This window comes from Adiantum capillus-veneris, chromosome 24, assembly GCF_014529385.1.
Source record: "Adiantum capillus-veneris isolate H3 chromosome 24, ASM1452938v2, whole genome shotgun sequence".
Classification (NCBI taxonomy): Eukaryota; Viridiplantae; Streptophyta; class Polypodiopsida; order Polypodiales; family Pteridaceae; genus Adiantum; species Adiantum capillus-veneris.
In genome coordinates, this window is record NC_140954.1 from 102,235,481 (window position 1) to 102,252,455 (window position 16,975).

The following is a 16,975-nucleotide window of genomic DNA, read 5'->3' on the forward strand; positions in this document are numbered from 1 at the left end:
ATAGGTTGAGGAGGAGTAGCAGTGCTATTCAGAGAGGAACTACAACCTTTACTGCATATTGTACGAAGAGATGATCATGCTAGATATATGTGGGTGAGACTGAGAGCTGACACAGGTCGATTCCTATATATTGCTATATGTTACTTTCCTCCTAGTACATCAGTGTATGCTGCATCCAGAGGGCAGTCGCCTTTCTCTATTCTAGATGATGACATATGGGAGTTTTCTAGGGATGGTGATATCATTCTGCTAGGGGACTCCAATGCCCGAACGGGCAACTCGCAGACAGTCTTCTATTACACTTCAGATGAGATGCTTAGAGAGCTGGATGTGGGTGATTTGGGACTTGACAGATTTTCTCAGATGACAGAGAGCAGACAGAGTATGGGAGATACCTCATGGAAATGACGACTACACATGGATTAGCCATGTGGCTTACAACGATTTCCTGAAGCAGCCGGTTTCACATGCTTTTCACACAGACATGGGGTCAGTACAGTGGATTATGTTATGACACAACCGAGCTTTGTCCCTTGCATTCAAGATTTCACAGTGGGAGCCAGGCTAGTGGGCATAGCAGTAGATCATGCTCTCTTGACATTGTCCGTTAAATTTCAGTATAGTACAACCCAGACATCAGGAGGCAGATCACACACTCGCTATACATTTACACCAGAGACTGATTTCGTTTATACAGAGGAGATCTGGGACCGTCTATTGGAAGGCACGGCTGGCACAAATGGTATAGGCCTCTCAGTGGAGGAGTGCACCACTCTACTGACTGAGACACTGCATGGGGCTGCATCAGTGGCATACCCACACACTCAGCCGGGTAAGAGACGACATTCTGGGAGCATGCCCCAGAATAGTTTGTATGATGAGGAGTGCAGAGAGATGAGAGCCCAGCTTCAAAGGGATCTTCTTTTAGGAGTCATCACTTACAGACAGTCTCGGATTGCTTTCCGACGCCTTGTGCGACGGAAGAAGCGAGCTTACCTAGCTCAGATGGAGCGAGACTTATATAAGATGTTCTTGAGTAGGGATTTAGGAGAGGCATGGCGACTCTTCCATGAGCACTCCCCTCCCCCAGTGATTACTTCACCTAATATGTGGGGCCCATATGCGACATCATTATATACGGTTCTTGGACATGAACCCCTTCCAGACCCTACCAAGCCTTGCCCAACTACGAGCACTTTCTTTACACCTGAGATGGTACAAAGGGCCATCGACAAGATGAGGACCGGGAAGGCATATGATCATGACGGTCTAGTAGCGGAGCACTTTATACATGCCAGGGATATGCTGATGGAGGTTCTCGCAGTGTTGTTCAATCGTGCCATGTGTGAGGGATTACCTGAGACTTGGAGGTTGTCTACTATTGTGCCCATCTTCAAGGCTGGTGACCCTACAAAGCCTGGGAACTACCGCACTATTATGGTTGTACACACATTGGCACGGTTGTATGCATCTATTCTGGAGCAACACTTGAGTAATTGGGCAGAGGGCGAGGGTGTACGAGCAAAGGGTCAGGCCGGCTTCAGGAGGGGTTTCTCCACTCTAGATCATATTCTGACACTCAGGGCCATCATTGAGGAGGGCAGAGCACATGGGAGACGGATCTACTGTAGCTTTGTGGATTTTCGCAAAGCATTTGACATGGTACCAAGAGCTCGATTGATGCGCAGATTGCAGGAGATGGGGGTGCCCATAGAGGTGATTTGGGGGATTATGGCTTTGTACAGATCAGTGGTGGGACATGTACGCACTCCAGAAGGGGTATCTGATTTAGTTCTCTACTATTGGAGTGAAACAGGGCTTCCCATTGTCTCCTACTCTCTTTGGTATGTCTGTTGATGAGGTGTCTGATTACATTGACAGAGAGGGTGACAGGGGGCCCAGCTGGCAGGGACGTGGATCCCATTGTTGCTATATGCTGATGATATTGTGCTGATATCTGACTCACCAGAAGGTATGCAACGACATTTGGATGCACTACGCAGTTTTGCAGAGGATAGTGGACTGTGTGTAAACCTAGGTAAAACCAAGGTTATGGTGTTTAACACCACACCGCAATGGGTCAAGAGATCAGTACCTACTTTCAAATATGGTCAGGAGATTGTGGAGTATACAAATGCATACACTTACCTGGGGGTAGTCTTTACTGGGCCGAGATTTTCTTTGAGAAGAGCAGCAAAGACTAGACTAACTAGAGTTGGTGCGGCTCTGGGAGGAATGGAGAGGATGTGTTCGCAGGTTCAGTTCCAGGAACCTAGGACAAAGTTATGGCTCTTTGATACTTTGGTTGCCTCTACTATGTTATATGGGGTGCAAGTTTGGGGACCTTCTATAGGCCAGGATGGTTGGAGGCGTATGGAGAAGCCCCTGGTATCTATGATCTCTCAGTTGATTAGAGCCGAGGCTTCCGTACCGCATGATATCATTTGAGTGGAATTAGCTGCCCCCCCTATGGAGATTGAGGCGCTTACCAGATCAATCTCCTTTGTACACAGTCTATGGGATACTACTAGAGACAGATATGCCAGGGTGGCTCTAGAGTCCTCCAGACAATTAGTTCTTAATGGGGATACATCATGTTGGTATGCACAGATGGCATCATGGTTTCAGACACTTGGTTTCACCATGGACAGGTTGCCTCCTTTTCAATACTCTCTACAGGCACCCTTGAGGTCTCTGACACAGGTAGAGATTAATAGACTTATTCGTCAGGATCTGATCCAGCTGGACACGAGAGGACATGGATAGAGCCGTTACAAGAGTTGGGCACAAAGATGGCTTTCTATAGAGAGCATCTTCTCCACCTCACGGGGGATGGGTTTGTGATTCGACCTAGCTATATGGACACGCATCTTTCTCATGGTTTGCGTTGTGCCATTGCCCAAACACGCACGTCCTCACATCAGCTCGAGATTGAGACTGGCAGATTCAGAGGGACACCAACAGATAGCAGGATATGCCGCTTATGCCATCTAGAGCCAGAGACAGAAGTACATTACATATGTCATTGCACTGTACTATGAGATACGAGGCCGTTTTCATTGTCTATTCAGAGAAGGTTTTGGGCCTCTATCTAGGGTCATGAGTTATGAGGATGAAAGATGTCTTGGGCTATATCTACTTGAGTTACACAGGCATAGAGAAACTTTACTATGGAGAGCTCAAGAGACACAACCCCAGAGACAGATCACAGATTTCTTTACACTAGATATTGTATACCCAGAAGAACAGACAGAGGAGCAGCCAATAGTGGAGAGGTCCACCCGCACTACTGGCATTCTCATAGACCGAGAAGGAGGCTACAGCAGAGGATTCGAGCCATACTCTTTCGTCGTCCAGAGTGCAGATGAAGATGGATCTCTATGAAGATGGATCTCTACTCCCCTCCCATATTGTCTTCACATTGTACTGCTTAGTTTAGGATCCCGCAGTATTTATATTTTGTTATCCTAGTTCAACTTATTTTGTTAATCTGACTTTGTATCAAATACACCGCATTGTAACTTTCTGGTCTCATAGGTCACTTTGGCCTTTTGAAGATGTTAATATAACATTTCATTTCATTTCTCTCTCTCTCTCTCTCTCTCTCTCTCTCTCTCTCTCTCTCTCTCTCTCTCTCTCTCTCTCTCTCTCTCTCTTTTATTTCTCTAAGTGTCAGCAAGGGCCCCATCGGACGGGCACTCAATAAGTTGTTCCAACTTATTAGGTCAATTTTTCGTCTATTAGGTGTCCGGGTCATAGTTACCCAGAACGCGGAACGGGAACGGCAACGGGATCCCCGCGGAACGGGGGAACGGCTAGGAGTGCGGAACGGGAACATCGCGGAACGGGAGGTGTAAAAAACACCCAAATAGTGCAATTTTTAGCTCCTTGTGTTTAAATACAAGGAGTATTAGAGTGCTTTGACTCTAATACTCGCAAAAAACTCGTTTTGAAGACCATTCAACCTTGCTATGACTAGATGAAGAGAGAGAGAGAGAGAGAGAGAGAGAGAGAGAGAGAGGGAGAGGGAGAGATTTGAGAGAGTGGGAGGGAGAGGAAGAGAGCTTGAAGGCTTGAAGCCTTGAGCCTTGAGAGAGTGAGTCTTGAGAGGGAGAGATCTTGAGAGTGAGAGGGAGAGAGCTTGAGCCTTGAGGATTAACTTGTGAAGAGAAAGGGGAAGGGGGGTGCATTTTATGAGTCCTTGAGGCCTTGCACACTTTCAAAAGAAGCCCAAACATTTACTTCAATTTTTTCAATTTTTGCCAAATTTGTTTGTAGCCGTTGGCCGTTCCAAGGGCATTCCGGAACGGTCCGGGGGCGTTTCGGAACGTTCCGGAACGGCCGTTCCGGTTTGCATTGGCCACCTGGAATGTCAGACATTCCGGGACGTTCCGGAACATTCGGGAAGGGAACTGCCCCCCGGAACGCCGGAACGGGAGCTAGGGGGCGTTCCCCGGTAACTATGGTCCGGGTGGTCATGCCACATCATCACTTTATGACACTCTGCCCTCTAGAAGAACCACTTTCCTTTGAAGGTGCGATTGTTTCTCTGGTGATGCTTGCTTGGAGTTCTCCAAGTGGGATCTTTTCTCAATGCACGCCACATCTACATCTGCTCCTCTCATTGTGTTCGTTGCTTGGCTACCGAAGAGACTATTAGTCACCTCCTTTGGGATTGTTGCATTACTGGAGGATTTCTTCGTCGTATAGCAGCTGGTATATGGCTCCGATTCCCCTCTATGGTTTTGCACAAAGGTTTGGGCTTTCGGCATTCTCGTGCCTTCCTTACAATGATTTGCAGTTTTCTTTATGTGGATCAGATTTTGGGCTTATTGGACCCTCTGGCGTCAACACAATAGCTGCATGTTCTCTCGCTTTGATGCAGATCCCTTTCACTTTTTCAAACTTTCCCTTAGGAAATCTTTACGCATTGCCTGGGAAGTTGGTGATATCACTTCAGACTTAGATCAGCTTTCTTACGAGTGTTTTTAGCCCTTTTTCATAGATGAACACTTCTGTGTTTGCGCTTTTGTATATGATCATGTCTGTGGGTTTTCATCGCCTTGAGGTTTCCCAATTATTCCCAAAGATTTACAAAAAAAAAAGTGTGTATGTTCAACCTGCATGTTTTGCTGCTTGCGCGACGTGCGCGTTCAGACCTCCTACATGACATGCGCCCTGCACAGTCGACGCCTTCTATACAGAACTCAGACCTCGATGCAGCTATCAACCCTCAGCATGGTCGGCTCAGCTCTTGTCCTTGGCCAGTGGGTGTATGGTCATCATCAACATTTCCACAGAATCAGAGTACGAAGTGTGGTCTGCTAGAATACCATACTTTTGTGGTCTTTGTACAAAGCTACGTTTCTAAAATCCAACTCTCTTCACAGTGCTTTTTTCTCTAGACTTTTGCTCTTAGGGTAGGTGTTGTTGCTTTATGTCCAAATCTTTGTGTGTGTGTGTAAGCATCAGAAAGCCATGGGAAGTTTCTCAGAGGCCACTTCTGATATCAAAACTTGTTTGTATGAGGACTTTGAGGAGGCTTGAAAAGCTTGGAATGGTCTGGCACCTGTTTTCGAAGTGCGTATTCCTGTGCAGGAACTCATGGACCCTGTTGTGCAATATGCTATTAATGCAGTCATCTTGGTTTTCCCGAGGAAAATGCCTACTGCGCAGGATGTCGAGCAATATGTCAATTTTCTTCTCAAAGGCCTGGCTGTTTGTGGTGTTTACTGTGGTGCTCTTGGATTTTAGGAAGTCTTGGTAGCGGATACTGAAGCCAAAAATGTGTTGTTGGAGATGTCTCCACTCTTCTTTAGCACGCAGATGACCCATGTTCTGCTGTGGGCACTTACAAAGAATTATCAAAGTCTTATCCACCATAAATGTGTTGTTGGAGATGTCTCCACTCTTCTTTTGCACACAGATGACCCATGTTTTGTTGTGGGTACTGACAAAGGATTATCAAAGTCTTATCCACCATAAATGCCCGATGTGGGTGCAAATAATTGAATTCCCTCGCACGTGGAGACACTTCCTATTGTTGTTGGCTACACAACTTGGGAAGGTGATCTGTCCCCCAAATTTGGATGCGAACACCAACAGGTTCTGCATTCTTTGGGATACTGATAAATCTACCCTAGAAGGCATTATGGTTGTTTCGGGGGACCCATGGATGGGCAAGCGCCCATTTGAACTCAAATGGGGTAAGTTTGCAAATTCTTGTTTTCGATGTGGTAAATTTGGGCACATGCAATCTAAATGCCCTGAACCTGTTTTGCAGCCCCCTCCAACAATTCCGTCATCTGCTCATGTCCCTACGAGCAAAGCTATTGGTGAGACTAAGCAAAATGGAGTCTTCATTGTTAATGTAGCTCCCAATGTGGAAAAAGAGAAAGCCAAGCCTCCTTAGTCTATTGTTCTTAGCAATGGCAACGTTGTGAAGGGTAAAAATGTCGGGCATAGTGATTCTAGTGGTTTAGGGGTGCCCAAAAAGACGGTGAAGATTCGCACTCTGCAAAGGTGGCTACGGACACTCACCAAAGAATATGTGTCTTTGGCCATGCTAGAGAGGAGGTTTTATTAGGCGCACTTCCAGGAGCCACGCACCAAGGGGTGGCTCTTCGACACTTTGATCACCCCAACTTTGATGTATGCTCCAACAGTAGAAGTGCTCAGACTGTCAACCACCTCATGGACACAGATATGTATGATCATGCTTCATCTGCAACAAGCTGTCAGTACCACACAACTTAATGAGAGCAGAATTATCCACTCCACCCATGCTAGCTGAGGCTATTTTCCAAACAGCTTGCCTCATTCAAAGGATGAGAGAGATGCCATCAGATAGGCTCACATGTAGAGAGACTCCTTCAGAGTCAGGCGAGTAGGAATCTTGGTACTCGTAGGTGAGAGAGGGGTTTCGAGCGCTTGGACTAGACATGGATAGAATGCCACCCTTCCAATATGACCCGGACTCACCCTTCATCCAGCTCTCACACAATGAGAAACATAGTACTTAGACAGGATCAATGGCAGCTCTACATCAGAGTGACATGGATCGCACCTAGACAGCCTCTTGCCCCCAAAGAAATTGTATTATAGTGAACACTTCTTAACCACGCTAGACGAGGGGTTCATCCAGAGACCATGCTATATGGACACATACATGCCACATAGCTCATGAGTGGTGATTGGTCAGCTCTGAGTATCTGACACCTCCTCCAATAGCGCAGCATAGTGCTCGTCTACCGATAAAGAAGCACACTGTCCAATGCAAAAACGCCGATCTGAAGCATTGGAGCCCTTTCAGACTCCTCACCACCGTGAAGTCAGCCAACCTCTTTGCAGCAGTTGCTCATTCACAGTGCAATTTTAGAATCAATGAACATGATGGAGGTTTGGAGTTAGATTGCTGGCCTGTGCAGCCACGATCGAACAACTCTCCATGCACAAATCAGCTAGAGATAGAGGTAAAAGGAGCTGCTCATACCCCCTAAGCTGAGAGGTTCTGCCAGTTTTGCATAGAGAGGGTGATTGAGGACGAGGAGCACTTGGTGTGCAGACGTAGAGCATATAGAGCATCAAAGACTGATTTGAGGATCTTTTCACAGGGCATCCCACACTATGAAAGAGCATGGAGTCTAGAGATGAGCACCAGTTTGGCCGTTTTCTAGTGGAGATACATAGACATAGAGAGACTGCTGGAACCTGTAGTGGTACCAAAGGGTGGCAGATACATGGAGTCTAGAGATCGGTGCCAGTATGGCCGTTGTCTAGTGTAGATACATAGACATGGAGAGACACTGGTAGCACCTGTAACGGCAACAAAGGGTGGCAGAGAGTCACATCTTACAGACTTTTGGACCATCACCTGTCACAAAGACACAGCAAGGGGTCACCCTTTAGCATGTTGAGACGGTGAGAGCTAGGAGATGCCCTTGAGCTCTAGGATACAAATCTCCGAGACTCCATGGCATGCAAATTCAAGAAGAGATCCAGACTCGCCACCACCAGGCAGCCCAAGAAAGATTTTTTATGATGCTAGTAGACCCAGCCGCAATGATATGCGCAGCCCTTCAACCACACCTACCCATGTACCATATCATACACCCCCAATTTGACATGGGATGGAGCTAGTCAGCTTGATGCACTTCATGATTGTAATTCTGTAAGGACGTAGATGTGCACCCATACCCCCTAGAGATAGAGCCCCCCTCGCCCCCATATACCATGTATCTTGTATCCTAGCCTCCCATGGGTCACTCCCTCGCCCCTTACCATAGGACCACATTTTGTTACTTTGTGCTTTTTCCCTTTCTCAACAAATGTATGGCCTTTTGAAGACGTTAATATAACATTTCAAGAGGACATGGATAGAGCCATCACGGGAGTTGGGTACGAAGAGGGTTTTCTATAGAGAGCATCTTCTTCAACTCACGACAGACGGATTTGTCACACGGCCCAGTTACATGGACACACATCTATCTCATGGGTTACGATGTGCTATAGGCCAGATTCGCACATCTTCACACCAGCTTGGGATTGAGACAGGTAGATTCAGAGACATACCAGCAAACAGTAGGACATTTCAGTGATAGAGCCCCCCTCGCCCCCATATACATATGCCATGCAGAGCCAGAGACAGAGTTTCACTACATATGTCGCTGCACAGTCTACTATGAGATACGGGGAGGCTTTCATTGTCTATTCAGAGATGGTTTTGACTCATTAGATAGAGTCATGAGATATCAAGATCAAAGATGTCTCGGATTATTCCTACTTGAGATTCAGAGACATAGAGACGCTCTATTGAATGGGCAAAGACAGAGACAATCCCAGAGACGCATCTCAGATTTCTTCAGTCTGAGTACCACAGAGGCAGAGGGGAGACCACCACCACAGAGCTCGGTTCCCACCCATACACACACCAGCGGTACTTTCATTGATCGAGCTATAGAGTTAGGGAGATCGAGACGACCGCGACTGAGGAGGGGAGCCACGCAGCACCGGCGGAGATTGCGGCAGAGGATCCACAGGATTCTAGCACGACACCCAGAGTGTCGATCAGGATAGGCTTAATACTACTGCTATATTGTATCATGGTGACACTTATCCCCACTTTGTACCCTTATGGCATGATACCATTGCTCAGCCTACCAGCCACCCATAGGAGTCGGTAGCACTCCTATCAGTTCTTTGTTTTTAGTTTTCTTTGTTTGTACCCAGACTTGGTACTAGACTCATCATTGTAATCAGTTGGTCTCATAGGTCATTTTGGCCTTTTGTAGACGTTAATATATCATTTCATTTCATTTCTCTCTCTCTCTCTCTCTCTCTCTCTCTCTCTCTCTCTCTCTCTCCCCCCCCCCCCCCCCCCACTTTGGACCATATTCTTACACTCAGAGCCGTTATTGAGGAGGGTCGGGCACATGGGAGACGAATGTATTGTTGCTTTGTGGACTTTCGCAAACCATTTGACACAGTGCCGAGGGCCAGAGTGATGTGCAGGCTACTAAAGTTGGGAGTACCCACAGAGATCATATGGGGGATCATGGCTTTATACGGCTCAGTGACTGGCCAGGTACGCACTCTTGAGGGGATTTCTGACATTGTTCATTCCACTATTGGAGTGAAACAGGGGTGTCCTTTGTCCCCTACACTATTTGGTATGTATGTAGATGAGGTCTCTGACTACATCTATTGGGCACTGACGACGTTAGTGGGGATGTCATGGTATTTTGTCAATACTATGCATGATGGAGCTGATGGTTATATTGTCTTGTGGGTGACTACCATGGGTCTATACCTTGCACTTTCCTTCAAGGGTGAACTTGGGCTTATCCTGGATTTCTCTAGGTATATATGTATCTAGATGAGGTCTCTGACTACATTGACAGAGAGGGCGACAGAGGCGCTTAGCTAGCAGGGACATGGATCCCTTTGTTATTATATGCTGATGATATTGTGTTGATATCAGAGTCACCAGAGGGCATGCAGAGACAGTTGGATGCATTGCACAGCTTTGCAGAGGATAGTGGATTGTCTGTGAACCTTGGTAAAACCAAGGTTATGGTGTTTAACACCACACCACAGTGGGTCGAGAGATCGGCACCTACACTCGTATATGGTTAGGACACTGTGGAGTACACAGATGAATATACATATCTGGGGTGGTATTCACGGGACCGAGGTACTTTGAGGAGAGCAACAGAGACTAGACTGTCCAGAGACTATGCGGCATTGGGAGGGCTAGAGAGGATGTGTTCACAGGTTCAGTTTCAAGAATCACGAACAAAGCTATGGCTGTTTGATACTTTGGTTGCTTCAGCTATGCTTTATGGGGTCCAGGTTTGGGGACCATCTGTGAATCATGACAGTTGGAGGAGCATGGAGAGACCCTTGGTATTTATGATATCCCGGATGATTAGAGCCAAGGCCTCCGTACCACATGTGATTATTCGAGCGGAGGTAGCCGCCCCTCCTATAGAGATTGAGGCTCTTACCAGATCAGTGTCCTTTATGCACAGTCTATGGGATACACATAGAGGCAGATATACTAGATTGGCTCTTGAGTCCTCTAGATAGTTAGCGATGCAGGGAGACGCATCATGTTGGTATGCGCAGATGACCTCATGGTTTCAGAGGCATGGTTTCAGCATGGATAGACTGCCTCCTTTTTAGTATTCCCTGGATGCACCCTCACTGCCAGTCACACGGACGGAGATCACTAGACTCATTCGTTAGGATCTTATACAGTTGGACACCAAGAGGACATGGGTAGAGCCGATCCAGGAGTTGGGCACGAAGATGGCTTTCTACAAAAGCATCTTCTCCAACTTTCGGGAGATGGGTTTGTGATTCGTCCGGGCTACATGGACACTCATTTGTCTCATGGTCTGCGATGTGCTATTGGTCAGATTCACACATCCTCACACCAGCTGGAGATTGAGACGGGTGGATTCAGAGGGATACCACCGGAGTCTAGGATATGCCAACTATGCGATAGAGAGCCAGAGACAGAGCTACACTACATATGCCACTGCACTGTGTATTATGAGATACGAGGGCGCTTCCATTGCTTATTCAGGGAGGGTTTTGGACCCCTAGATAGAGTCATGAGGTATCAGGATCAGAGATGCCTTGGCTTATATCTACTTGAGCTACATCGACATAGAGACATGGAGTACGACAGTCACAGAGACATGGAGTACGATAGTCTGCTGAGGAGACATGGAGTACGACAGTCACAGAGACAGATCACAGATTTCTTTGGATTGAGGGAGCCCGGAGACCAACCACCAGCACAGGGTTGTACCCACATTCATACCAGAGGCACCCTCATTGACAGGGCGACTGAGCTCGGGAGATCGAGACGACCACGACCGAGACACAGGAGCACACTCCATCGCCGGAGACTCCAGCAGAGGATTAGAGGCATTCTAGCACGACACCCAGAGTGTCATTGAGGGCCTATTCTACATTTCACACTTCATTTTTCATTTTTCACATTTTACATTCAGTACTTTTTGTACTTGTACTTCAAACATTGTATTAGATTCACCACTTTGTATCTGATGGTCTCATTTTGACCTTTTTGAAGACGTTAATATATCATTTCATTTCTTCACTATTTTGTAACAGATTGGTCTCATAGGTCATTTTGGCATTTTGAAGACGCAGGAGTTGGGCACGAAGATGGCTTTCTATAGAGAGCATCTTCTCCACCTCACAGGAGATGGGTTTGTGATTCGACCCAGCTACATGGACACACATATGTCTCATGGTTTGCGGTGTGCCATTGGTCAGATATGCACATCCTCACATCAGCTGGAGATTGAGACTGGTAGAGAGGATATGCCGCTTATGCCAGCTAGAGCCAGAGACAGAGCTACATTACATATGTCATTGCACAGTGTACTATCCATGAGATACGGGGCCGTTTCCACTGCTTATTCAGAGAGGGTTTCGGTCCTTTCTCTAGGGTCATAGTTATGAGGATCAGAGATGTCTTGGGCTATATCTACTTGAGTTACACAGATATAGAGACACTTTACTGTTGGGGAGAGATAGAGAGAGAGAGTCCCAGAGACAGATTACAGATTTCTTTTCACTAGATATGGGACAGCCAGAGGAGGCTTTCTATAGAGAGCATCTTCTCCACCTCACAAGAGATGGGTTTGTGATTCGACCCAGCTACATGGACACACATATGTCTCATGGTTTGCGGTGTGCCATTGGTCAGATATGCACATCCTCACATCAGCTGGAGATTGAGACTGGTAGAGAGGATATGCCGCTTATGCCAGCTAGAGCCAGAGACAGAGCTACATTACATATGTCATTGCACAGTGTACTATCCATGAGATACGGGGCCGTTTCCACTGCTTATTCAGAGAGGGTTTCGGTCCTTTCTCTAGGGTCATAGTTATGAGGATCAGAGATGTCTTGGGCTATATCTACTTGAGTTACACAGATATAGAGACACTTTACTGTTGGGGAGAGATAGAGAGAGAGAGTCCCAGAGACAGATTACAGATTTCTTTTCACTAGATATGGGACAGCCAGAGGAGCAGCCATCACTGCAAGGCTCGGCCCACACTCATTCGACCACTACCGGCACTCTCATCGACCGAGCACTAGAGCTACAGAGATCCAGACGGCCATGATTGAGGAGAGGGGTTACACAGCATCAAAGGAGACTACAGCAGAGGATTTGAGCCATACTCTCTCGACATCCAGAGTGCATATGAGGATGGATTCTAGTAGTAGTATCTTTGTTCTAGTTAGAGCCAAGGCCCGATTGATTAGAGCCAAGGCCTCCGTACCTCACGCGATCATTCGAGCAGAGCTAGCTGCCCCCCCCATGGAGATTGAGGCGCTTACCAGATCAGTGTCCTTTGTGCACAGCCTATGGGATACTACTAGAGACAGATATGCTAGATTGGCCCTTGAGTCTTCCAGACAGTTAGCTCTACAGGGGGACACTTCATGCTGGTATGCACAGATGACTTCATGGTTTCAGACGCATGGCTTCACCATGGACAGGTTGCCCCCTTTCCAGTATTCTCTTCAGGCACCCTCGCTGTCTCTTACACGGGTGGAGATCACTAGACTCATTCGTCAGGACCTGATCCAGCTCGACACCAGGAGGACATGGATAGAGCCGCCTCAGGAGTTGAGCACAAAGATGGCTTTCTATAGAGAGCATCTTCTCCACCTCACAGGAGATGGGTTTGTGATTCGACCCAGCTACATGGACACACATATGTCTCATGGTTTGCGTTGTGCCATTGGTCAGATACGCACATCCTCACATCAGCTCGAGATTGAGACCGGTAGATTCAGAGGGATACCAGCAGACAGCAGGATATGCCGATTATGCCAGAGAGAGCCAGAGACAGAGTTGCACTACATATGTCATTGCACAATGTTCTATGAGATACGGGGGCGTTTCCACTGCTTATTCAGAGAGGGTTTTGGTCCTCTATCTAGGGTCATGAGTTATGAGGATCAGAGATGTCTTGGACTATATCTACTTGAGTTACACAGGTATAGAGACATTTTACTGGGGAGAGCTAGAGAGAGGCAGTCCCAAAGACACATTACAGATTTCTTTTCACTAGATATGGGACAGCCAGAGGAGCAGCCACCACTGCAGAGCTCGTCCCACACTCATTCGACCACTACTGGCACTCTCATCGACCGAGCATTGGAGCTACAGAGATACAGACGACCGCGACTGAGGAGAGGAGCTACACAGCATCGACGGAGACTACAACAGAAGATTCGAGCCATACTCTCTCGACATCCAGAGTGCAGATGAGGATGGATCCTCACCATTTCTTCCATCTTTGTTTCACACACTGTTACATCCAGTTTACCGGGTACCTATTGTATCAGCTGCTACACCCACGTAGTTTTAGATTGTAGTAGTAGTAGTAGTATTTTGTTCCACTTCTAGTTCTTTTCTAGTTCTTTTGTACCCAGACATGGTATTAGATTCACTATTTTGTAACTGATTGGTCTCATAGGTCATTTTGGCCTTTTGAAGACGTTAATATAACATTTCATTTCATTTCATTTCTCTCTCTCTCTCATTCATATAATTTGCTATGATCCTCCATGATTGCATCTGTCTTTCATAAACAGCACTTTGTATGTTCTGTCTTGGGGTCCATGCCGTCCAGATGTTCAATTAATAGAAGATATCTTTTTGTATACAGAGAGGGAAAGAGAGTGATCCAAAAGTGACATGGGTTTTCTCAATGTTTGCAGGTTAATTGCTCGTCTGGCATAAAGGTATCACCAGTAAGAAGATCTTTCCCCATCCTACAAAAATGGCTAATGTCTCTTTGTATTTGCACATCTTTTTATTATGATTGAATGAGTGAACCATTGAATAAGGTTACTATATGCTTATGTAATCTTGACATCATCTCTTGGGTGGATGTTTACCGTATTAAATTTATTTTCCCTATGTGCTTTTGTTTAGAGAGTTTTCAACATGAATGCTATCTAGGCTAGGCCATCATGAAGAGAGCTAGTGTTTTCTACTTTTGTGTGTCCGCACAGGTGTGTATTGATGTTTTTTACATCTCTATTAACCTCCAAAATTTAAGCTTCAGGCATCTATGTATGTGTGTCTATAATTTATGTATGTTGACCTTTGTATGTTTATATCTTCACGTTTATATTCAAACTACATTTCTTTATATTATGGGTATGTTTGTATGTGTGTGTTTGTGTGCGCGCGCACGCCTGCGCGAAAACCTCCTGCCCCAGCTTTGTCACGTGAATCTCCTGCCCCAGCTCTGTCGCGCGAACTTCCTGCACCTGTTGTAGCCCTTGTACGCGGTGTTGGTTAAGTAGTGATTGGTTGCAGTTATGTGCACGCATGTGGGTGTGCGCGTGGATGTGTGGATGTGCGTGTGCGTGTGCGTGTGTGTTGGCGAGCCTGCCTTGTGCGCGTGCTGATTCTGCCCTTGTGCGCGTGCTGTTGCTGCTCCTGTGCGCGACCCTGCCCTCTTGCAGGCTCTACTGCTGCACGCGCTTTGGTTCTGCGCGACCTGCCCAAGCTGGCCTCAGACGAGCTGGACAGAACCCCTACAGTGACGTGAGCAGGTGCTAAAAGCGTCTCTACAGGCAGAGTACAGTAGGGCATTTGATACTGTTCTTTGGGATTATATTGCGGACACCATGCAACACTTGGGATTTAGTCCTAGGCTATCCCGTGTCGTGCTTTTCTTGTATGCACACAGCACTTTTGCAGGCTTGGTGGATGGATCTCTTACAAAATCTTGGCCTTTGGGACGGTCGGTAAGCCAAGGCTGCCCTCTGAGTGCTTTGCTTTATGCGATTGCTACTCACCCCTTGTTTATGTATTTGGATTCCTTGACTTCCACTGGTAGGCTACATGGCATGACTTTACCTTCTGGACGGTAGTTTGCTGGTCAGGCCTATGCGGATGACTCTTTGTTTATGCCTCGCAATCACTATGATGATGTACAGCAAATTATGCATACTCTTCACTTGTTTGGATTGGCAGCAGGTCTCAAAGTTAACTTTTGTAAATCCAAGCTATTGCCTCTGAAAGAGTGTGACTAGCATAAGATATTGTGGCCTGGGAGATTGTTCCTCCACATTTTCTGGTTCGCCATTTGGGTTATCCGCTGGGTTGGAATGTATCGGCTATGCAGAAACTGGATTGGGTGCTCCAACGTTAGCATTCCAAGTTAAATTATTAGAAACTTTCCACGTGGCCACTTCATGTGCGTATTAGGATTTTCCAATGCATCCTTGTGGCTTATGTGCAGTTTTACTTGCCTTTGTTATCCTGGTCTCTGTTGCGCTTGCAATCCCTCATGCCAATATTTTACAACATTTTTGGCGGACCTCGTCTAGCAAGAAGGGTCTTCGGCTTCTATCTATGGACAAGCTATGTTCTCCCAAGCGGCTTGGAGGGTTGAATTTTTTGGACTTGCGACGTCATCTTTGGCTCCAAAAGCTATGCTGTTGCCAGTTTTGGTGGAGCAGCAGCAACCCTGGGCTCTCATGGTCACACATTTGTGTACGCACATTGTCACCCCATCTTTTGGTCATTGGAAACCAACTTATTGGGATGTTGTTTTGGGGAAGCTTGAAGGACACATTCCTGGATGTCCCTTTACTTCTTCTCTCATTGTTGATTAGAAGGTTGTCACTTCGCATTTGGCCTGAAATGGTCGACAATCCTCTGTGGGTAAATCTCTTTGTTTGGAGAGTCTGCATTGGAGCAGGGCCTTTGCTTCAACTTTGGTTCAACGGTCTCCTCACCAACCTTATTTTCTTTCCCAAAAAGGAATCTGTCAGGTGCATCAAGTGCTTGATGACTCAGGTTATGTTCTTGCGTTCGCTGATGCAATGTCCCGCTTTCGGTTGGGTCCTCACTATTCTCCTCTCTGGCAGGAAATTCAAAGGATGCTTGCTGATCACTCACCCATTCCTCCTTTGAATGTGGACTCTCAATTCTCTGATTGGAATCTGTCTACTTCTAGATTGGACTGCATCTCAGTTGGCAGTGTCTATGCCATCCTTCAGTTTGATGTATAAATTGTGCATCATGGTAATCAGCTATGGTTGCTTTCCTGGTCATCCTTGTGGTGGCAACACACATTGTCTCGCATTTGGCAGAGTCATCTACCTTTGAAGGAACATGTGTTCTTGTGGCGCTGCTTGGTGGGAGCTCTACATGTTGGCAGTGTGTTACATGCTCGGCATATTGCGCCTTCTCGCTGTCCCAGATGCCTTGAAGCTGACGAGACCGTGCCACACTTACTGTGGCGTTGTCGTCACTCCAGAGCCTTCATTCGGCAAGTGTCGACTGCTCTTCAGCTGCGTTTTCCTTCCGGCTCTTTTCACAGACGCTTTTGGCTTTTGGGGCTCCAGTTATCGCAATCTCATTTTGCGGTGTTCTTCACCTGGGTCAGATTTTGGA

The 16,975-nt window shown here is 46.7% G+C and overlaps 1 protein-coding gene across 10 annotated transcripts in view; it reads left to right on the forward strand.

Moving 5' to 3' along the window:
- LOC147426866 (protein HAPLESS 2-like) overlaps nt 1-16,975 on the forward strand; it is a 265,821-nt gene that overhangs the window by 221,757 nt on the left and 27,089 nt on the right. For 8 of the 10 annotated variants that reach the window (XR_015186200.1, XM_086498602.1, XM_086498608.1 and 5 more), the window contains one exon: nt 14,278-14,310. Coding sequence is in view for 9 of the 10 variants with exons in the window: in XM_086498602.1 (XP_086354728.1) it covers nt 14,278-14,310 (33 nt within the window). In the remaining variant the exon portion in view is untranslated. The remainder of the gene's footprint in view (nt 1-14,277; nt 14,311-16,975) is intronic. The other 2 variants (XM_086498606.1, XM_086498600.1) reach the window with 1 other exon arrangement.